This window comes from Papilio machaon, chromosome 10, assembly GCF_912999745.1.
Source record: "Papilio machaon chromosome 10, ilPapMach1.1, whole genome shotgun sequence".
NCBI lineage: Eukaryota > Metazoa > Arthropoda > Insecta > Lepidoptera > Papilionidae > Papilio > Papilio machaon.
In genome coordinates, this window is record NC_059995.1 from 8,020,426 (window position 1) to 8,045,484 (window position 25,059).

The window sequence follows — 25,059 nt, forward strand, 5'->3', positions numbered from 1 at the left end:
AATATCTGTTGCTATAAAATAAGTCGAGACAAAAAGAAATATATCTTTATTTGAAATAAATTTTCGTACATATTGGTATCAGCTTGTTCAATATTATTGAGAAGATATTCTTTGATACTTCTCCTTATATTATCGCCTTTTCTATATTCAAAAATACAACCTCTTATTTGAAAACAAGTGGTAACATCTGCACTGCTTGTACAGGATTTTCTGACGGAATTTAAAGTGTGAACAAGTTATACGTGACGGTAAGTTTAACCATGTTTTATTCATATTTTCGCGAGAGTTTTTAAAAAAATGTGACAATTTTTATTTTGATACAATTCTTATTAATAATGGTACAAATATTTAATTAAATGGCAACCCTCTTCACATCAAATTCTTTAATGAATCATACAGCAAATTTTGCAGTAATTCCATCAGAAATAGTCGACCGTTCAACAGTATATGCTTCACGGTTGCAATGTAAAATTGGATTTGAAACTCTTCTAAAAATTTACTGCTTAGAGGGTTTATTTAATTAAAGTTTCTCCAGATAAATGGAACTTGTATTCATATGTTTGGAAAACCACATTAGGCGTCAAGAGAGTTAACAATAAACTTTATATGAAACTTACTACTCGAAAGTAAGAAAGTTTCAGAGCCATCCATTGAACTGAAAATTTCACAGCCGACGGCGCGTCAAGCTGGGTCGTTAGTTCTCTTTAATTTGACGGTGACATGATTCTTGAGAACAAAAGCTTTTAAAGAGTATTAAGGCGAAGCTCGCAACGTTGGATGGTTGGAATGGCAGGCGTTAAATTTAATTTTTCCACGTCTTGCCCACTCCAGCACTAATACAGAAATTGTTGTGCTTATAATGTGATGAAAACAATTTAGTAAATTGTTCTTGAAAGTTACTTTAGAATAATAATTTAAGGGATAAACATTTTATGACATGTAGGCTTTGAGTTGACGGATTGTACACACAATATAAGTAGATTTTTTTTTAATAGAAAATTATTATGCAACCATTCAAAATCTAATTTTTGTCGTAGTACTTCGTAGACGTCGTCGTAGAGTTGTTCCCCATCATATCTACAAACAAGTAGACATTGAATAAGTCTACGCTAAAGAAGTCGAGCTTTAAGTTGTAATTTGGGCGGCTCAAAGTCAATACCCCTTTGAAGTGGCGCGGTCGTGCACCAAAGCTATCGAAGGAGATTCTCTGATGCAATAACTTTGATATTGCTTCCTCCTTGACATAGATTAAGAAAATAGTAGAGTGGGCATTTAAATACCGTCTAAATATTTAAATAAATTAAAAGTGCATTTTATTACATTACTAAGTTATAACATTTCCATGCATCAAAACGCTATCAATAACAAAGCATTTTAAAAATAGCTTCTTTATAATTTTAAAGTTACCATTCTTAGTATAAAATAAGATGGAAGTTTGTTTTGTTAATTCGTAATTTTTGGTAACCATGACAATCTATAGAAATCTTCAAATCTTGTTACCACTTATCTTTGTCTCATATTCTTGTTTTTCTGCAAAAAAAAATTTTTTTTTTTTTCAATTAGAAGATCGTCTGCAAATACATAATCTATGAAAATAACTGTCCGAGTAAATGTTCACGAATCACAAGTATTATTAAATTTCATATTACGAGTTTTTTGTAAATAAATCTCTTAGTACTACTACATTTATTTTGAATCAAATAAACTCTGAGAATCATGAAAGGAAATCACGTACTTATTTATCCCCATCAAAAGAGGATATATCCTCTGTTTATGTTCTCTTCTCTTTTTTTTTTTTTAATAGGAGAAGGGGGCAAACGAGCAACGGACCGAGAATTATTTGATCCAACGCCCACGGACATCCGCAACGCCAGAAGAATCGCAGATACGTTGCCGACCTTTAAGGAAGGTATACGCTCTTTTCTTGAAGGTCCCTAAGTCGTAACTGTTTGGAAATACCGCCGAGGACAGAGTATTCCGCAACGCGGCTGTGCGAGGTAAAAAGTTTCGTGAAAACCTCGTCGTTGTGGAATGCCACCCATCGAGATGGTAGCGATGAAATTTGGCGCTTTGTCGACTCGTGCGATGACGGAACTCGGCGGCAGGTATGGTTCCAAACAATTCTTCGGAACACTCTTGATTTTAAACGTATATATTTTTCTCATGTCTGCATACGTACTATTAAATAACGAAGTTGTAACATTAAAACTTTACCTATGAACGTATTCCACTAGCACTTGTCAAAGTGGATTATTTATTTCGCCGCATAAATCTCCATAAAGGCAATTTCCGACCGACGAACATAAATCTAAGTAAACAAGTCTGCTAACAAGTTTCACAAAGTTTTGTTTTGTGTTTTAAATAGTACCTATCTGGTATAATGAAAATGAACAGACCTAACGTTTGTATTTACGCCAAAGTATGGACATCACTGATATTCATGGACAGGTTGTAATTGGTGCCATTTTGTGCTTATTTGATGTTCGCCATTTTGACACCGACTATTGCGGTTGATAATGGTTGTGTGGATTCGAACTAGTAGGAAGAAATAATTGTCAGGAACTAAAACGCTGTCATTTTTAAGCAATGTCCTATTCATTTGTAGAGATTAATGATGGGCATTTATGTTCATATTTTAAAACATGTCATTAGTTAGTGTGATTTTTTAACTTTGAAATAATAATAATACTAGACTTTAATAATAGTTCAAAACAAAACTCTATGAAGTTCTGTAAACTGTAAATACTCTCATTTAATATTTTACATTTTATGCGTTTAATAAAAAACAAATGTGATTAGAAATATATTTCAGAAATGATTCCAGGATTTCAGAACATTGTAAAATAACCTCTTCTGTAATATATGGTTCTGGCACAATGTTGGTAATACAAACTCTTAATATTAATTGTGCGAAAGAAAACTTTACTCTAATTGATAATTATGTCATTAGATTTGTAAGCCAAGTGGGGTAATTAACAAGTAAGCCGATTTAAATGTTAGAATTAAACTTCAAAGAAAAAAATGTTAAAAACTATTGTAATACTAAACAATTTTAATATGTAGTTATATCAACTAGCTGTATCCCTCGACTCCGTCGGCGAGGAATTAAAAAAACTTAACTAGTAGTCGATGTGTCCTTCCAGACTATGTTCTACATCTATGCCAAATTTCAACGAGATCCCTTTAGCTATTTTGGAGATACTTTCTAACAAACATCCATCCATTCAACCTAAGCCATCCATTTGCATAAATAAAAAAATATGATCTAAACACGTAACGGATAGAATATTGATCACAATAACTTATACTTCGCTATCCATAGTAGAAGTCAAAGTTATTGGTATCCAAGCGGTATCAATAAATCAGTCGACGTAAGTATGTGACAAGCCAGCAGATAACGTTCCCTGAGTCACGCCATTACACTAACTTGACTCTAACATTAATCTCTGCATCCCTGATAGCACGCCACAAGCTTTTCAGGCTGAATGATTTACGAATCGAGATATGGCCTCTTTCCTAGTTATTGTAAAAATAAAACCGCAGAGCTTGATAAATTTAACAATTAGGGTAAACAAGCTTGATATTGTCTACTTTTAAATTAAAAAGCAGGGTACTAAATAGTTTGATATATTTTAATATTATTAGGGTAAAGGAACTTGTTATTGTCTACTTAAATTTAGTGTTATTAAAGTAAAATGATTAAATATTTTACACTTCTATTCATAACTTGATCAAAGAGTTCTTTAAACAAATTCATAGTACACTACCGATGTGCGGCAACAAAGAGTACAGGAAAGTTAGAGTCCATAAATGGAATCGAATAGCATTATGAGTCTGTTATAGAGCGACCAACGTTACGACACATGCGCCGCTCGAATTCGTTAAATAGGGCTGTCATTTTTGGATTTTTTAATTATTAATTAATTAGAAAAAAACAGTAATAGTAGAAAAATTAGATAAATAGTAAATAAAACTTGATCAGGAACCAATGTGATGATGTGATCATGATATATATATAGTATATTTTTCCTTCTTTCGTTGAATAAATGTTTATCATTTTAATAGATGTAATATTTTTCAATATCTACTTAGACTTTGGTTTTAAATGACTAAGTAACAATAATTGTTTTAATCTTTAACTGGATAATAATGTCTTGTCAACCCTAAAAACACAATTGGCAAGACAATGATTGTTCAACTGCCAACTACGACAAGGGTATAACAGAACAGGCATAACACGTCATATGAAACCTTGTTACATTCAACTGCTATCGATTTACTACAACTTGGTAAATGCTAAAGTGTTTTCTATGAAGTTTTTTACATCCCTTGCGCTTTTTCAGAATAAATGACAGATTAAAAACAAATTACTTTGTTTTGATACTCTATTATGGAGAGCTAAGCATTTAGCAACTATTAAAAAGCGATAGATTACATTAAGCCTATCGCTTATTGTATGTAGTGTTAGAGACAAAAATCAACACTGTGCCGGTGTATCGGCGCAGCACTAGACATGTCAAATATCTAACAGACTGTTGAGGGTAGTCTCACAAAAGGTTTTATAAGGAAGCGTGCGCTGCTGCTCGAGGCAGTCTCTCTCCATCCGTCATTGCGGAACGTCTGACATTCTTGTTACATTTTTGTTTACTTACGTTCGGTTTGAATTTATACTATTGCGAGGATTATTTAGAAGTATAGTTAAATTCACTATTTCGCTGTTGGTTTGGTTCTTTTAAAATACTTTTGCATCAAATATCTAACATCAGAAGTGGGATAGGATCCGCGTGATTCCATCCACTTTGCTCACTCTGTGGTTGTGTTTGTATTTTCGTGAAAATAAAGGCTAAGAGAAAAATGTCAGAACGTTACCGTGATAATCGTTGTAGTCGCAGTAAGTTGAGTCGACATCAGAATCATACCAGTGTTCGCGAATCAAGGGTGCGCGGAATGCCAGACTCATTATCGATAAAAAAAAATCAAAGATAGCCTATGGGGCATATGTTTAGCCTCCGGGCGTATGTTTTGCCTATGGGGCGTATGATTGGTAATAATAATAAAACTTTTATTTCAGACACATGATCGATAAAAGAAAATCAAAGATTGCCTATGGGGCGTATGATTGGTAATAATAATAAAACTTTTATTTCAGGCACATGATCGATAAAAGAAAATCAAAGATTGCCTATGGGGCGTATGTCTAGCCTCCGGGCGTATATGTTGCCTCCGGGCGTATGTTTAGCCTCCGGGCGTATATGTTGCCTCCGGGCGTATGTTTAGCCTCCGGGCGTATATGTTGCCTCCGGGCGTATGTTTAGCCTCCGGGCGTATATGTTGCCTCCGGGCGTATGTTTAGCCTCCGGGCGTATATGTTGCCTCCGGGCGTATGTTTAGCCTCCGGGCGTATATGTTGCCTCCGGGCGTATGTTTAGCCTCCGGGCGTGTATGTTGCCTCCGGGCGTATGTTTAGCCTCCGGGCGTATGTTTTGCCTACGGGACGTATGTTTAATAACAATTATTATTAGTTTTATTTCAGATACATGGTTGATACAAAATGTGCTATAAGTTGTGCCTACGGGGCTATATGTTTGCCTACGGGGCTGTGTTTTGCCTACGGGGCTGTGTTTTGCCTACGGGGCTATATGTTTTGCCTACGGGGCTGATTTGCTTTTAGGTCCTTTTTCTTGGAGGTGTTCTGGCTCTTCATGGCGCTTGGGACAGCGTGTAAAACGATGCAGCAAGGATCAATACTCCTTCGAGGACGAAGGAAATGCAGGATGGCCGAACTGTTAGAGACAAAAATCAACACTGTGCCGGTGTATCGGCGCAGCACTAGACATGTCAAATATCTAACAGACTGTTGAGGGTAGTCTCACAAAAGGTTTTATAAGGAAGCGTGCGCTGCTGCTCGAGGCAGTCTCTCTCCATCCGTCATTGCGGAACGTCTGACATTCTTGTTACATTTTTGTTTACTTACGTTCGGTTTGAATTTATACTATTGCGAGGATTATTTAGAAGTATAGTTAAATTCACTATTTCGCTGTTGGTTTGGTTCTTTTAAAATACTTTTGCATCAAATATCTAACAGTAGCCTATATGTTGCGGTTTCTTGATAAAAAAAAAATATTGATTCCATAGTAAATTTAACTCATAGATGAATAAGTAAGTATCAATAAGATCAGAATTAAATAGAACGCTCAAGCATCTTCATTATAAACGCGAATGTTTGGATGGATGTTTGTTTGAAGGTATCTCCGGAACGGCTCAACGAATCTTGATGAAGATTGAATGATGAAGTCTTTTTAAGACCGCATAGGCTACTAACATTTTTTTTATTCCGCGTAGACGGTGTCGCGGACGACAACTAGTGTTTTCATAAACGTGGTATGATGACAAAAAGCTTGTTTGCGTAGACAAAGCTATCAACATAACATCATAAATACAACAAGGTGTGTTCAACACCTGTAGGTCATGCAATGAAACACGTGGCTCTCTATATATAATTATATGTTCACCTTGCTATGTCCACCATCGTTTACAATAGACACTGTTTCCATTGACCATTTTTATTAAATTAAATTAATTTAAAAATCAACTACTAATAGCGTCGGTGACTCAAGGGTTACGCACTCGACTTGTAATCTGCAGGTCCTGGGTTCGATTTCCGCCATGTACCAATATGTTTTTCGATTTTCGATTTATATGTATATGTATGCGATGTTCTTACGGTGAAGGAAAACATCGTGTTGCAACCTGCACATATCAAGAAAACAAATTTCAAAGATATGTGTGAATTCGCAGGAGTAAAAGATGGCGATGCGGCGGCGAAAAGTGGATTACTGAGGTTCGTTTGGCCACACCAAATGGAAATTCGTGATCTTTGCCTACACCTCGGACTTATAGGCATGAGTTGTTGTCTAAAAAGCCACACAATACAAGTATGTTGTTTTTTAATCATATTTTGTTCAAATTTATTTAATAAGTAATTAAAAATATACAATCGCTACACAAAGACAATTTTAAGTGCTAACTTTACATTAATTTTGGATTTTGACAGTAAAAGTCATATCATATCAGTCACGTCAGTCATATTGTCTTCCCTTTCATTAACTTTGAAAAAGCAGAGACAAGAATTATACTCGTAGGTGCGACAATTTTCAACGTGACAATTGACAATTTGGAATTATCTAATGTAATCTAAATGTTCATGACAATTAAATATTATAGTCACAATTACTTGTTGATATCGTGTGACGTACAACAATGGATTCCTAGCATAACTCATAGGTAGTAAGCGGCCAATCTAACCACCGCCGGAGGCGCAAGTGTATGGACAGCCTTAGCGGTGTGTGCGCGTAGGCGCTCGTGTGCTTCTACCCTAGCACGGTTCAAAATTAAAGTGCTACAAGTGAAATTTTGTCATCAAGTTATTACAAAAGGTGCTGTATCTATTAAATAATTTTTAAATATTATTTCTTGCTAATTAATTAAATTTATTGTTACACCATTTTTTAATGTATATTTTTCTTAAAATTGCATTAATATTATATAACAATTATATTAATCAGAAGGCAAATGTCAGTCACATGAATGACGTATTCGTGGAAAAGATAATAGATTATCCTTTCATCTTGGTAATTTAATTAATTAAATAGAATTAAAAAGATCAACGAAATAATTCGCGTTCCCATTCATAATATAGTTGGAAAATATACATTTCTTTCTTAGCTTTTGTTCAGAAACAAATAGAATATTAGGAAGCGTTATACGAATTCCCAATTTTAGCCATTTGTTTTTTTCCTATTGCAATTGTTTTCAATATAAAAAAATCTATAATCCATCGTCATTTTAATTTTTGAATCGTATTATATACGCTTTCTACATTCCAAACAATGGCCAGACGGATCTGAATACGCAAATAAGTGTTTAACAGTCGAGTATACTAAAGTATTGTTAATTAGTGGTTGCGTGATACGTGCGTACTCAATTGGAGCGTGCCTCTAGTATGAGGTTTGTATTACACTCGGTCCGGCGTTCGACACTAGTGGTTGCATTGCTGTGAGACACGTGACAACGGTACGTTTTTTTTTTATAAACGATAAGTTTAGTTGCCAGTCTCTTATCTTGTCTGTGTGACAAATAGGGTACGATTTTTTTTAAAAAACGATAAATTTATTAGTTGCCAGTATTTTGTGCACTGAGATAAGTGACTACTGTGTGAAGTTTCAGTTTTAGCGACCAGTATTTTTTATTTTTAGCAAAGAGGTTATTAACTTTACCTGGAGATCTGTTTATCTATCCGTATAATAGTAGGTATATTTCTGTTTGATAGTTCTAGTGATAAAGTGTATAGTTGTTGTTTCGGCGTTTGCAAACCCGTTGTATATATTTTAATAATTTGTCCCCATTTTTTAATTATTAAACGGCTTCATTTGATATATATGTATGTATAAATAACAGTTATGGTTTCGAAGCAAAACTTTTTCACTTTGCAATTTTTTTTTTATATGTTTAGTATTGTTATCTTTTATTTTAATAATTTCATTACATTAGTATTTTTCCGTTTACTTGTGTGTGACAGGGTTTTATGTGTGTACGCTATGAAGATAGCCCTCGGCTTATTACAGTAATAGAATTAGCCGTAATTGAATTACTTTGGCTGAATACTTTCGTACGCGAGACTCGAACGAAATAGGTTAAATATTTAACGAGCGTTAATAGAGTGCTTTTTCAAAATTAATAAAGTTTCCGTTAGATTCGATTTACACATTTTGTTCTTAATTTTAAGTGTACTCTTGTGTGGTTGTTGAGAAGGTACTATTAGTGGAATCGACTGGAGGTAATATCAATTATTAAAATGCTATTAAATTTATTTCATTTGGCTATAAAGATGTAACACTAGAATTTTTAATCTTTCCTAAAGTAACACAGGGTTACATTTAGCCAGGATTATTGTCATTTTCAAATTTATGAAAATTTATGAAATTACATCATTAAATGATGAATAATTCTATTCATTTACATATGTTTTTTTATTTAATTATTGGTCTACTTATGTATTTATTATTGTGCTGTAATAATATAATACCAACGTAACAGAGGTAATCCATTAAAGCTATCGCAATATAATCTATTATTTCTCCTCCATGCTGCTGTTATCAATCGATAGTACTCAAGATTACTGATAATAAGGTAAAGCGAAAAGGGATTTTCCGGTTCTTAGATACAAAATGTAGACTTAAAAAGATTACTGGTTTCTTACTAATATTATAAATGCAATTGTTTTGATGGTTGGATGGAAGTTTGTTAAGGTATCTCTGAAACGGCTTAAAGGAACTCGATTAAAGGCAAATATGTAGGACGTAGTATGGAAGAACACATAGGCTAATTTTATCATCTCCCTGGCCTTTTCCCACTCACCCGGATCGACACAGGTTTTATTAAACCTTAAAGTTTTAAGGACATAAGGACATTAAAGTTTAAAGGACAGTAACTATACTGGTATAATAACTTAATATGCTATTATTAAACTTGCTACTTGAATTTTATGTCGTCTCGTGACAAGGATGTTTGATCACGTGTCTCCTCGCGCCGCGCCCCTAGATGCGTGTACATATTGACTATCCATTAAATGTTTAGATCATTACTTTACATGAAAGGCCTGTTGCAGATTACCAGTCTATAGAACCCGGATCGTGCTGTGCGTAACAATAACACAGGGAAGAGGAAATAAAAGTGAGTAGAACTCTATGAAGCAATAAATTAATTAAAAATCATAACCGGTGTGTACCGATTATTTTAAGACACGTCGGGCACTTTTACCGGACTATATTTGAGTTTAGAAGTGATTTTTTGTTTGAAGTTCAAATATTTTATTTTGAATATACCTACGTGTGAATAATATCGTACAATATATTGTAGTCATCCTTTTTATTATTCAATTAGTTTAGTAAATGTCTCAAGAAAGTTTTAAATCTATTAAGCACCGTTCACACTACTTGCATTTTTTAATAAAATAAATTTGTTAATGTTTAATAAATTATTATATAAATAGGACTCTACTTTTCTATTTTATCACTTTCTAACGCATTTTTGTTTTTAAAAATGTATTTAATTGATTGAATGGGCATAAAGTGATCTTATGTCTAAAGCCTTAAAGTCAATTTTATTTTATTATTTGCTTTTTGTTTATTATATGTATAAGAGGTATGAAGTCGCGCAAGTTCTATTGATTATTGAAGCACGTGGAGACTAATCCATCTCAGCTCATTACTTTTACATAATGTTTTATATACTCTCACAATCGTCTTGTTTACATACTATCTAGTTATGTATTATTTACTTGTAGAACAATGTAAATTTCAAATTATTGCCATTTCAAAAATAAATTATATTACATTTATTTACTTTTCAAAGTAAATGCTGACGCCGGCAATCATAGGGTTAATTTATCATGTGTTTCTGAGACCCTGTTTAACACATATTGTTATCTCTAATTTGTCAAAGATAATGAGAGGGATGACGATACGTTTGATGCAGAGATTTTGGTCTCGGAAACCAACATACAGAAATACACAGTGGAATAGGCATTTTAAATTTATTTTTTTCTGAATTAAAGATAAAAAATCTGTTGAATCTCAAAACTTTTATGGCGAATTTTACACAATGTTATTAGAAACTTACATTGTATTGATTTCCCTTTCACGAGCAAATAAATCCTCGCTAGATTTATCTTTTCGAAATCCCATAACAGTAATGTAACGAAGTTTCCAAAAAATTCAATTTAATCATGATCAAATTACCTGATCTCTTTCTGCCGGTAACAATAAACCTACACGATCGTGTTTAACGAGTCACTTCACGTTTACAGCTCCTCGTGAAATTCGGATAACGACATGAATTTACGAGGTTGATGCCTCAGTAATTGATAGGCTTTTTAACACACGATATAAAAGGATAAATCTAATTATATATACGAACCCGTATCCGTTATTTATTAAATCTTGTTCGGTCAAGTTCATCTTCATATTTAAAAAAAAAAACAGCCAAGTGCAAGTCGAACTCGCGCACATAGTGTTCCGTACAAAGCTGTAGGTATATGTCAAGTTTACGGTTTTCACAATTTTTTCTTAATCAGTACTGTAAAACTTTGCTTCGTATCAACCTTTGCGAATGTCGAAAATTTACGGTAATTGGCGGCAAAAACTGCTGTATCTTTTGATTTCGTTGGCTTAGAAGTTTGATTTTTTTACAGCTCGAAGGAACAGTAGACCTAAAAATTTGATATAATAATTCCAGCTTGATACCTCCACGTGTCCCTGAGAAAAAGGGTCTTGACAGACAGACGGACGGTCAGTAAAGTATATCCTATAAGGGTTGCGTTTTTTCTTTCGAGGTACGGAACCCTAAAAATCTAATTCTATCTTTTTTTTCTTTATTATTTTTTTTTTTGCAAAGGTGCCAGCTGAAAACCAGCGCAGGGGCAGCTTAGTCTGTTCCTGCTTCTCTGAGCTGGCTCTCTTTTGCTCTACTATTGTACCAAGATTGTTCCTTGTATGTATGTGTTTTTTCTTTTTTTGATTTTATATTCCTTGTGCGGCAATAAATGTTTTTCTTACTTCAGTCGTTGTAATTATAATCCAAATTTAAATTTATTGCCGATAACTTCACCGATAATCCCTTCTTAAAATAAATACTGTAGAGTATAAAACCTCTAAAAGTGATAAAATACATGCATATTAAATTGTAGCAAGGAACACATGCCAAGGGCTTCAATTATACTAATCGTGTCGGGTCAAGAGCCGTCGACCGGTCGAATGTGGTGTCACCCCTGTTATACACCTCATCCAGTTTATTAAGTGACTAATTAATTGTACTGATTTATTAGTAAATGTATAACATTGCCAGAACAGAAAAAGGACATGATTGTGTATTAAATAAACATAAATAAAATAAAACAATTAAATAAAGTCAGTTAATAAACTTTAATAAAATAAGATAAACGTTCAATTTAAAAAAAAATCTCATTTTAGGATATGAGCTACGAAGCACGTTCTGTCGTAAAACTGATACTTTTTAAAAATATTTCTCACGCTCCATCAATTTTTACCGACTCCCTTTATTAATATAATGAAAGATAAAAGTTAATGGTTTATTTTCAAGATAATATTATTTTATAAATGTAATTCTATTAAAGTCTTCAATTTATTGTGATGTGATTTTTTTAATTTACTTCAACTCAAGTAAATATGATGTTTAAGTGCTTAGTTTTCAATCTTATAAATATTATAAACTAGCTTTTACCCGCGACTCCGTCCGCGTGGAATAAAAAATAGAAAACGGGATAAAAATTATCCTATGTCCGTTTCCTGGTTCTAAGCTACCTGCCCACCAATTTTCAGTCAAATCGATTCAGCCGTTCTTGAGTTATAAATAGTGTAACTAACACGACTTTCTTTTATATATATAGGTATAGATGCAAATGTTTAGATGGATGGGTGTTTGTTTAAAGGTATCTCTGTAACGGCTGAACGGATCGTGATGAAATTTGGCATAGACGTAGAACATAGTCTGGAAGAACACATAGGCTACTTATTAAGTTTTTTTTTAATTAACCATGTAATACAGACTGTACGTATTATAGAACATGATTATAAAAAAGTTACTCGTTTGAATTTGTTTCATAAAATACAACATTAAAATAGTTACATCTTCAAAGAGAACTTGGTTTAAATAATAAAAAAATTATGCTCCTGTGTGTTACATCTCAGAAATACGAACTAGAGAATGATATTACATTTTATATAATCTAGTTTTGCTTCCATTTTAAATTTGGTATAAAGTCTTCTTATAAGTAACATGATGTACATTCGTACGTGCTCGCTTCCGAAAACAGTAAACACGTCTCTTGTGCTGCAGATGGTAATCGTAATTCTTACAATGTGCCATAAACTGAACAGAGTACAAAAGAAAACTGACTTTATATATTACCAAGAAGACATCTTTTTGTTTGCACTTCAAAGGTATTGTGCTTCGAGTAAAAGCAAACATTTGTCAAATTAAAAACTGTAACATGATCCTTATCATCCGTTATTTACAGTCAAATTCACTTAAAAGAATTCTTGGAGAGTTTGCTACGGAAAAAACATCTTTATTTGTTTAGTTAAGTAATTAATTAACGTTTGGATCATGAGTGAACAGACAACTACAATTATAGACTTAATCTAATCTATGAACTTAATAAAAATGATGGGTTCAATTGTATTTTTCTATACACTTCATGTTATTATTAAAATTTATCTCCTTAATCATTAAGCTTTTGGTATCAAATACGTTAAATTGGTCAAGTCCACTGTTAACAAAACAAAAATATTTTTTATAAAGTTGCACCCGTCTAAAAGTTCAATACTCTATGTTCTGAATCACGTTTCTAATAAGTTCACAGTTGAGTTGTCTCTATATAATTGTCTAGTATTAAGTATCCACACTTGACCTCACGAAGCCCCGCTGATTTGAAGAGGAAGTGACCTAATGCTGGGCCACCGCTGGCTTATTCATAATAGATTTCTTTGTCTAATTAATTTGGTTTAATTGACACTTAATGTCTCCTTGTATTAATATTTCTACTATTATAACAGATATTATTGATTAGAAAATAAATAATAAAAAATACTGTCCATTTTAAACTCCCCGCCAAAGAGTTCTCATAACAAAATTTTTCACAAAGTAAAATAACTACGTAATTTTATTAAATTCTTACTCTTTTTAAGGCATTTATTGTTGTTTTATGTTTGTACTTAATACAGGGGCTGTGTTCAAGAAATTTATGCAAATACCAAGTAAACTTATTCTGGGCCGGAGCAATAACGAGGCTTTGTATGAAACACTGCCTCTCATATGTTTAAAAATTATTCCATCTCGTAAATGTGTATATCTCTGCCATAATATGAAGCTCAAATACGATTAAGCTACGATTATCTATATTTTAGTAAGTGTATTGCAAGAGTTTTTGATAGGCAAATATCTAAATTCTCTTCTATTACTACTTCTAATGGTAGTATAAATAACGATAAAGTCTGAAACAACCTTAGTATCAGAAAGGACCGATTTGACTTGTAAATATCGAGCTGACAGATCATAATTCCGATTCACTTTTGGTTTCCGATATAGAAATCTCTATACAGAACATTTCGTCATTCCTTTCATTATCTTTTGCAAAACAAAGATAACAATAAATTTTAAAGATTAATTTTGGTCTTAGAAACCCACGATTAAAATTATCGATTAAAATTCGAAATGGCAAAACTATGATATAGTCATATTAGGAGTACTTCTATAAGTTGTATTAATAACAAGCTGTCGTCCGCGACTCCGTCCGCACGGAATAACAAAAAAAAAACGTTGTAAGTAGCCTATGTGTTCTTCCAGATTATATTCTACATTTGTGCCAAATTTCATCAAGATCTGTTGAGCCATTCCAGAGATACCTTCAAACAAACATCCATCTAAACATTCGCATTTATAATATTAGTAAGATTTTAATTGACTTAAAAGTTTATTTATTCGTAATAATCTATGCGTATAATTAGCCAAACTAATTATAATTCAGGATCAAATATAATCTGTCTAATTGAACGTTTCAGTGAATGCGTTAATTACCGCAAATCAATTTGGAATTATTACCGCATTAGTCGGTCAATGATGCGTGACTATGACTATATCTAATGTAAAATTCTCGTGTCGCGGTGTTTGTGGTTAAACTCCTCCGAAACGGCTTTCCCGATTCTCATGAAATTTTGTGTGCATATTGAGTAGGTCTAAGAATCGGCCAACATCTATTTTTCATACCCTTATTAAGTTTTTTTAACTGCGCGCGGACGGAGTCGCGGGCGACAGCTAGTAAATATATATTATTTATAAACTATACTTGGACGGATAGTTCATTTGACTAAAATAATAAGTGCGAAAGTTTAGATGGATGTTTGTTAGAAGGTATTTCCGGGACGGCTCAACGGATCTTGATGTTACTGGCGCAGATGTAGAACATAGTCTGGAAGAAAACATCTACTTATAAAGTTTTTTTTTAAATTCCGCATGGGCAGAGTCGCGGCCGACAGCTAGTATTTTATCAATGTGTAACTTTATTCTATGTTTGTACTATTTCAAGTTTGTATAGTTAATGCTTCTTTAATTGTTTTAATCAATATTAACTATTATATTTCCACTAATTAATGAATGATTAAATCAGTTTTTTGATGTTAAAAAATCTAGTATATTCTAGGCATTGATCTTTATAAATAAATAAGTCATTACTTGGAAAAGACAGCTTTTGATTCGTTCCAACTTCAATGTGTCTGTTGATGTTACTGACTTTTAATTCTATCTCTATTATTAACTAGCTTTTACCCGCGACTTCGTCCGCGCGGAATAAAAAAATGCACACAAGATAAAAAAGTTCCTATGTCCGTCTCCTAGTTCTAAGCTACCTCCCCATCAATTTTCAGCTAAATCAGTTCGACCGATCTTGAGTTATAAATAGTGTAACTAACACGACTTTCTTTTATATATATAGATTCCAATTACCGCTATAATCCGCAACCATCAGCGCCAATATGGTGATAATCAAACAGGCACAAAATACAACGTCTTATAGCCTGTCTTTTTATAGAGGTCATTTTTTTTAGACATTTACTCTGTCTTAGCTTAGCAGCTGGATATACGACTGTTTAATGTAAATAATTCACAACTGCAATGGAACACAGTTAAATTAGGAACTAAAGTGTAATTACCTCCATCCATTCGCTAATTCAGTTTAAATTTGCATGTCGATTTCACCGAAATAGACTAATTTAACCGCGAATTCCAAATAAACTCACAGGGGACTGTTATTCGGCGGCAAGCTACATATACAACTTTAATTAAAATGACAGTTATAAAGTGTCAATGACCTTCATCTGTCAAATAGCTGGCAAATATTGACAGATTAAAAAAAAAATAAGTTGCAGAATATAAAACACATTTATCCCTATTTCTTTCAGTCTATCTCTAAAACATTTTTTTATCGTTCAAAATAATTTTCAGTTGTGCTTTCCTATATTGAGGAAGTTTAGTTACAAAAAAAGGTAACCATTTTCTCAAAAATAGGTTATATTTTACGTATAATTTATTAAAATGTAACTAGGTTAGAATAGGGCAAGTTCTGAATTAATCTATGTGGCCCTTGAACTAGATAGAATGAAGATTCCATGTTTAAAACCAATTGAGTATTCTAGAGCGGGTTTGTTGTTATGCACACATTTAATAGTGCAAAAATGTAGCTTTATTTTGAAAACTGATTTATCGGACTGAATCAAGGACTTTACACATATATATCTATGTGAATATATGTGTTTCTGTGTACTTTAAAAATTATATTCATTTTTTATATTTATTCTGCCAATTTCTTTCTTCTTCTACCGTAAAAAAGATACTTAATATAAAAAAAGAATTGAAGAAAAAAATACACTATGGCGGGCGAGGTTCGTATCATCATCATCAGCATCAGCTCACAATACATTCCCACTGAGGGGCTCTTAGCCTGCCCTATATTAGGGGTGAATAGGCCATCGTCAACTCTGGCCAATTACGGGTTTGTTGGGTTAAAATCTATCTTTGAATTTCTTCTCCGATAGGTTGTAAAAGAAGGGGAAATATCTGTATGCATCCATACTCTGCATTTAAGACATGCTATGCATTTGTAACAGTAATTCATACCTTTGTCTATTCTATGGGGAGTATTACATCACTATTTTAGGAAAATAAGATCGCTTAATCAATGAATGAAATAAAATAAAATAAAATAAAATAAAATAAAATTACTGTTAAACTTCATTCGAAGTAGCATTCTAATTAATAGGGCATGCGTATCAACAGGAAGTGTACTAATTATTCCGTCCAACGAGCGGTTAGCTAATCATTGTATGGAGAACATTGCTGGGTTCTTATACAACTTGCATTATTTGTACTTTGACAGTATTTATACTATGTGGGTCATACTTATTTAATTTTCAACAAAGTCCATTAATATAGGACTTTGATAAAATAGTGTTTTAAAATACTTCATAGATAAAACTTAATTAAAATATCCCTTAGTAAAGTCGCAATTATTTCAAAGTTTAACCGCTTGCTTTCACATTTAACCGTTGGTTTCTGAGAACGAAATCTCTGTATTAAACGATCGTCATCCATTCTCTATATTACGTGTCTTTTGGGCTCGGAAACCCACGATAAAAGAAAGAAACATAAACATGACGTCAGTATAAATAACATGTTATGTTTTTATACAAATGTTTAAGCAGTGGAAATTCCAAGAAATTTTGATCTTCAACTATTATTTACAAAATCTATATATATAAAAGAAAGTCGTGTTAGTTACACTATTTATAACTCAAGAACGGCTAAATCGATTGGACTGAAAATTGGTGGGCAGGTAGCTTAGAACCAGGAAACGGACATAGGATAATTTTTACCCCATTTTCTATTTTTTATTCCGCGCGGACGGAGTAAAAGCTAGTTAATAATAAGAAGAAAAATATGTATTTTACACTGTGGAAGTTAATTGTGGGAAAACATTCAATTAATATCAAGTCTCAGTAATCCGCTACCATTATAATATTTTCTCATACATAAACAATGTAAATTGAATAACGGTAAAAAGTAAAACGTGTTTGCATTTTCGTAAATAGATTTGTTTAAATGTCTAACTTTATTTTTGGAGTATTACAGTTAATTCTTTAAAAAAATACAACAAACCTACAGACATAATGTAATATACAAGGCTATTAACGTATACAGCATATAAAATTCTACTACAAAATCATTTATAATAAAACATGTTGTCGTCTCTGTTTTTTTAAAGAGGATGTAAGGGATGACATTATAGAGTTTCAATACTGAAAACTCAGAGTAAGACAACATTGATTGAGACGCACCGCTTGTTCGATGACTATTTAAAGACCGGATTCGACAAACTGTCGGCGATCTTTTGAGTGCCCGCGCCCGAGGAGTGCATGGATAAATATAGAATCTTTTACATTGATAATTATTCAAAATAACCCGGTTATAAAAAGCTATATAGTTCGCGCATTTATTATAATTTTAATAAAATATTAATCCATGTTAAACATTTTCATCCAAATTCAATAATAAAATAAAGGAGACCATCATTTTGTTTATTGTTTTTACCATAATTAGAATTAGATCTTCTCTCAATTATTATTTCTTGTTAAAAAACTGTTACTAATAGTAGGTTTCTGAGACCAAAAATCCCGTTTAAAAGTAATGTCATCTCTGGTTTATCAAAGGTAATGAGAGTATTGACAACATGATTTATACAGAGATTTTGGTCTAAGAAACCAACGGTTAATGATATAGTTCGCTATGAGTTTAATCAAGGAAGGCCTTAGCGAATTATTACAGGAGTAACTTCCATTCCACGACCACCTAACGCATGTTTGTTAACCCATATTACTATCTTTGTAATGAATGCAAGAACGTATGGTAACTACAACTTACACACATTAAGTTCGGCGACAAAGTTTGTTTCACTTTAACAAACCTATTCAAACGATTGTCATCTCTATTTTAATGTGTTAGGGTTTAAAATTAATCAAGTAATTATGACGTATGGTGTGCTACTGTGTTGGCGTACAACAGACGAAGAATAATGGAATACGAAACACGGCCGACTACCGGGCATTACGCTTAATTCATTAGTTTTACACTTATTATATCTCTGAAATAGCAACCTTATTTTCTGAGATATAAAGTTGATATTTGCAGTAATGTACGAATTAACTAAATTTGCGCAAAACGAGCTAAGTGTGCGTAGAGGGGTTGTCATAGAAACTATAACAGCGTGCGCGCGCATCTCCCACACAAACACTCACACACACAATTGTAACACTCTCCCCTTGGTGTATGAGCGAGATGGATTATTCGTACAGGCAATTCAAAATTCTCTAAATAATAATTACTAATAATTATTTTGAAGCAAAAAATTTTTTTTGCTAAACAGCCAGATTGTAACTATTTATTTTTCAATCTAAATTTACTAAAATTCATATTTCTTTTTTGCCATTTAACATTTTCCTTTTTGTATTATGGATCATTAATAAAGCATATTTAAAAGTATAGTTGTAAGTTATGGTTGCATTATTCATTTAATTTAAACAAGTTCTAAAATTGAATTCATTCTATTTAATTTTAAAAAATATTATTTCATATTAAAAAACATTCTAATTGTTATAGAATAAAAACAAAACTTTAACCATAAATAATTTAAAAATCAAATCGTAGCAAAACCATTTCTCCACCGACCTGTACAAAGGGCACACTAGTACCCAAATACGTGTACGAAACTTACCTATGTGTGCGTGTTTTATACCACAGATTCTGCGCGATGGACGCCAGTATTCTAGCAGCCATGGACAAAGAGGCACTGAAAAAGCAGATCGAGAACATGAAGTACCAAGCTTCTATGGAACGCTGGCCGCTATCTAAAAGCATTGCTGCGTGAGTAAAATTTATATTCCTAATTTAAAAAAATAATATAGTGACGTCATACGTGAAGTGTCAAATTGGGCCGTTTACGGGAGTGGTTTGTGCATTGTGCATTCGATATTGGTGCTTTTTGTTTATGTACTTAGGTGTAAAATCGGCTGATTCACGTTAAGTGACATTAGACTATATCGCATCTAATTTTTCATAGTGGTTACAAGGGAGAGCTTTTAATGAGGCTTTTTATGTGAGCTCGTATAGTGTATTTTTACCGATCGTATATTTTGTTGTAAAATTTATGTTCTGGGTAATTTTAAAAATGTAATGGGTTTTGTAATTCTATCGTTGAGTTTATGTTTAGTGTCCCAGTAAACGTACAGAAAATCGATAATAAATTGAGTTTTTATGGATATAATTTCCTTAATAAGTATAATATGTTAAAAAAATATTAGTAAAATTACGGACTCAAAATATAACGAATTTGTAATTTTACCTTTTCAAATGTGTCAAAAATGTTTCTTAAAAAATTAAAAAATAGAACAAAGTAGCGTTTAAAAAGGCCTTTTAAGCAATCTGCGAAATTAACCTTTTATATTCAGATTATCATTTAAATAATAATATGATACGTTGTAATTTACAGTTCTAGATGCTAAATACAACTCTCAAGTAAATATATAAACTGCACGGATAACATTAACACCATTTGTCGAAAAAAATAATAATTTGGAATTCATCTTTTAAATATTAATTATTACGTAATAATAAATACAATCGTTTAAATAATATGTTGTGATAATTTTCAATTTTTTTTCTCATATATTTTTCTGGCTTTCAATTAGTACAACCAATTTCGTTCTGTCTGAAACCAAATAAAATTAAATTAGATCTTTCCATATACAATTTTCATTATAATAGTAAAACTTCAATCATTAGTGTAAGGTCGGGGCTATACAATGTTTTTATGCTTACAGAAGAAGGGTATAACCTCCATTTACTTAATAGTAAAGGGCTGCTCTTCAGTCCCTTGGGTCGTTTTATCCTACACATTCTTAAATTTCTTTCTACAAACTACTTTTTTTCCTTTATTTAATACAAACTAAAGAGGTTTGTTATGATGAAAAAGTCGATAGTTACATATCAAGTAAATTTTACGCTCTATTTAGTCTTTCATGTTAAAATTAGTATTAGATTTTTAGTGTACGCTACACCCGCTAGGGCTGCACAAATTTGGTCGATGTCGATACGATTGTCACAATTATTCGTGCTAGCCCCACTGTTTTCAGGACAGGGAAGCTAAATGTTTATTTTAAATGATTACTTTACCTCTAATTAGGGACCAGCTTTTAGGATGGTTTTTTCCTTAAGACCAATTTACTTCCATTAAGAAATGTTTCTTTGTTTTACTTCGAATAACAACTTCTAAAATGAAATGTACTTTTTTCGAATTGAAAAAAATTGCGCAAAAACAAATGACATTGTTATATGTATATGTAAATACGATCCTAGTGCGACTTGTGAAATTATATATTTTTTGCTAATTTTTATTCATAGAATTTATTATACAAAATATATAATTTTACTTCTTACTAATATTATAAATGCGAATGTTTCGATGGATGGATGGTTTTTGTTTGAATGTATCTTCAGAAAGGCTCAACAGATCTTGATGATATTTGGCACAGATGTAGCACATAATCTGGAAGAACACAAAGCCTACTTATTAAGTTTATTTTTAAATTCCGCGCTGACAAAGTCACGGGCGACAGGTAGTCTTATATATTCTAGACAAAACAGAGAAAGACTCGCTTAAAAATAAGAATCAAAATTATTTTGCTCATCGATTAAAAAAAAAAAAAAAAACAGGTTAATGCCTCAAATGTACTACAATTATAATAGTTGTAACATTGCGTGACAGCTGGTAGATCAATGTTCTATTTACGGCTATTTTCCACGTAAACGCTCTACCAATATTTAACTTGCCTAGAAAATATTTTACTACTAGCTGTCGTCCGCGACGCTGTCTACGGCTTTAAAAAAAACTTAATATTATGGCATTTTGTGGCATTTTTTATCCCCATGTAGATTTTATATAAATTCCGAAAAAAACCGCGATAGTAGAGCCTCTGTCACCGGACCAGAAATCCTTGTTTGACTAAAGGCGAAGTTTCATTGCCAGGAAATATAATATGTTAGATTAACTTATGACAACATTATTCATTTTTCATAGTCATCAACATCTCCCTGACCCTATTCCACTCATGTGGGGTCGGCACACAAGGTTTTTATAAACCTTAAAGTTTTGGTTTAACTTTTTACGTTCATACCAATATCTAATATATAAAATTCTCGTGTCACAGTTTTCGTTCCCGTACTCCTCCGAAATAGTCTAAGAGCCCGTGAACCCCAGACCTTCGTTATTTTATAAAAGCTGAAAGTTTGTCAGCGCATGCTCCCAACACAGGTAAGAACGATGGACTATTATGAAGTTTGGGTTACCGTGGCTTTGGCAGGTAAACGGTACTAAAGGTGTGTAAAATACCGATCTAAATTCGTCAAATTATAAAGTGTGATTTTTTGGTATTACCTTCAGAATATTATTAAAAATCACGTTATTGATTGCCAGACACTTAACATCGTGGCAACCCCTTGCCAGACACCCCTAATGTTCATGAAATTATAATTCTACTTATGTTATAGTATAAAAGCTGATTTTTATATATAATACTTAGGTAATAATTAGATGATGTTTCCTCATCAGCCAGACATTTTTGATAGTTCCAACCCCTTGCCAGACAATGATGTAGGGTCGCTGTAGGAGCGAGCGCGAGACAGTATATGTATGGTGGGTGCGAGTGAGATGGCGAGATAGGTCTATCGCGATCCCTCAATAACAGATTATAAAAAAAAAACCAAATAAATAATACTCAAAAATTTAATTAAAAATATATTAATAACATTACAAGTTATTATAGAGCAAGAGCCCGTGAACCCCAGACCTTTATTATTAGTAGTAGTAAAAGTAGTATCCATTTCAATGGAATTCTCTGCATATATTCTCTCCAATGAATCAGTATATAATTCATGTAAATGGAATTATATACTGATGACAGCGGCCATTGTTGATAATATCTTCTTCTATGATGCTACAAATTTCATTGAAAGATTCTTGGTGGTACTCTCGATAATGATGCCAATCACTTTTAACAGATATTTTCGCCAATGAAGATATTTTATTATTAAACTGAATCCTACAGTCAGTGTGATAGTATATTTTCGGATTTGCAATACTTTCCAATCTACTTAACAACTCATTATACTCTTTTTGATTTTCAATGCTAGACATTATACGAGACTGAAATTGGTTTTTATCACCTTCATGGAGTGGAAGCATTTTTGATCTCACTTGTCTCTTTTTTTTATTGCAAAATAAACAAATTTTTTTACTTATATCAACACTGGTATCACTTTAATCGAACTATTTACTTCTGTGGTTGCATTAGCATTTTCACTCACTTCTTCAAGTCCGCGAATGTCCACAGCTGCCTGGGAAGGTTGAAGTTCTGATGATTGAGAAGCTGAAGGTGGGTGTGATACAGTTATACAAATGCGATGAACCTGGTATTGAATCGTCTGTTGATATATTTACGTCTTTAGATGGCTCTTTTTCTTGCTCTGTTTCAACAGTCTTTTTAGAATTTTTAGGTTCTGGGGTAAAATATTTTTTCATCAGTCATAAGTCATTAGTCATTTTAATCAGTATAAGTAAAAAAATTTGTTTATTTTGTAATAAAAAAAAGAGACAAGTGAGATCAAAAATGCTTCCACTCCATGAAGGTGATAAAAACCAATTTCAGTCTCGTATAATGTCTAGCATTGAAAATCAAAAAGAGTATAATGAGTTGTTAAGTAGATTGGAAAGTATTGCAAATCCGAAAATATACTATCACACTGACTGTAGGATTCAGTTTAATAATAAAATATCTTCATTGGCGAAAATATCTGTTAAAAGTGATTGGCATCATTATCGAGAGTACCACCAAGAATCTTTCAATGAAATTTGTAGCATCATAGAAGAAGATATTATCAACAATGGCCGCTGTCATCAGTATATAATTCCATTTACATGAATTATATACTGATTCATTGGAGAGAATATATGCAGAGAATTCCATTGAAATGGATACTACTTTTACTACTACTAATAATAAAGGTCTGGGGTTCACGGGCTCTTGCTCTATAATAACTTGTAATGTTATTAATATATTTTTAATTAAATTTTTGAGTATTATTTATTTGGTTTTTTTTTTATAATCTGTTATTGAGGGATCGCGATAGACCTATCTCGCCATCTCACTCGCACCCACCATACATATACTGTCTCGCGCTCGCTCCTACAGCGACCCTACATCATTGTCTGGCAAGGGGTTGGAACTATCAAAAATGTCTGGCTGATGAGGAAACATCATCTAATTATTACCTAAGTATTATATATAAAAATCAGCTTTTATACTATAACATAAGTAGAATTATAATTTCATGAACATTAGGGGTGTCTGGCAAGGGGTTGCCACGATGTTAAGTGTCTGGCAATCAATAACGTGATTTTTAATAATATTCTGAAGGTAATACCAAAAAATCACACTTTATAATTTGACGAATTTAGATCGGTATTTTACACACCTTTAGTACCGTTTACCTGCCAAAGCCACGGTAACCCAAACTTCATAATAGTCCATCGTTCTTACCTGTGTTGGGAGCATGCGCTGACAAACTTTCAGCTTTTATAAAATAACGAAGGTCTGGGGTTCACGGGCTCTTGCTCTAAAACGGCTTGACCGATTCTCATGAAATTTTGTGTGCATATTGGGTAGGTCTGAGACATCTATTTTTCATACCCCAATTAAGTTTTTTTTAACTGCGCGCGGACGCAGTCGCGGGCGACAGCTAGTCTATATATATATATATAAAAGAAAGTCGTGTTAGTTACACTGTAACTCAAGAACGGCTGAATCGATTTAACTGAAAGTTGGTGGGCAGGTAGCTTAGAACCAGGACACGGACATTTTACCCCGTTTTCAATTTTTTATCCCGCGCGGACGGAGTCGCGGGTAAAAGTTAGTTAATAATATATTATTCATATATATATTCATAATATTTACCATCGTATCATTTTTAATACTCTACCCGGAAAATATCCAAGTATTATTCCATAACAAGAGGATAAAATTTGATAAATAAACTAAAATACATTTATAATTAATTACACAAACAGAACTGAAATAAATTAATGTTCACTTTTTTAACATAATTTGTTATACATTAGTTTATAATACACATATTTATGTTGCATTCTTTCAAATGCGAGAAAATCTTTGAAAACTTCACATTTCTTTTATACAAATGAATCCTGTTTGAATCCTGTTAAAAGTAGGTTCAATTATAAGAGTACCAAAGAGATAGTATGATTTATAATTTTGGTTCACTATATCTGAATTGATTACGATTTTCATCCACATTGATTTGTTT

The 25,059-nt window shown here is 32.6% G+C and overlaps 1 protein-coding gene across 2 annotated transcripts in view; it reads left to right on the forward strand.

Annotated features, from left to right (window-relative positions):
* The first annotated feature begins 7,335 nt into the window (after window positions 1–7,335).
* The window catches only part of LOC106718104 (guanine nucleotide-binding protein subunit gamma-e), a 32,220-nt gene continuing 14,496 nt past the window's right edge, over window positions 7,336–25,059 (forward strand). The window contains exons 1-3 of one of the 2 annotated variants that reach the window (XM_014512110.2): window positions 7,336–7,436; window positions 9,668–9,732; window positions 19,426–19,548. In XM_014512110.2, coding sequence (XP_014367596.1) covers window positions 19,436–19,548 — 113 coding nt within the window. In that variant the 5' untranslated portion in view covers window positions 7,336–7,436; window positions 9,668–9,732; window positions 19,426–19,435. Of the gene's footprint in view, window positions 7,437–7,981; window positions 8,074–9,667; window positions 9,733–19,425; window positions 19,549–25,059 lie in introns of those variants that run through there. The other variant, XM_014512109.2, reaches the window with a different exon arrangement.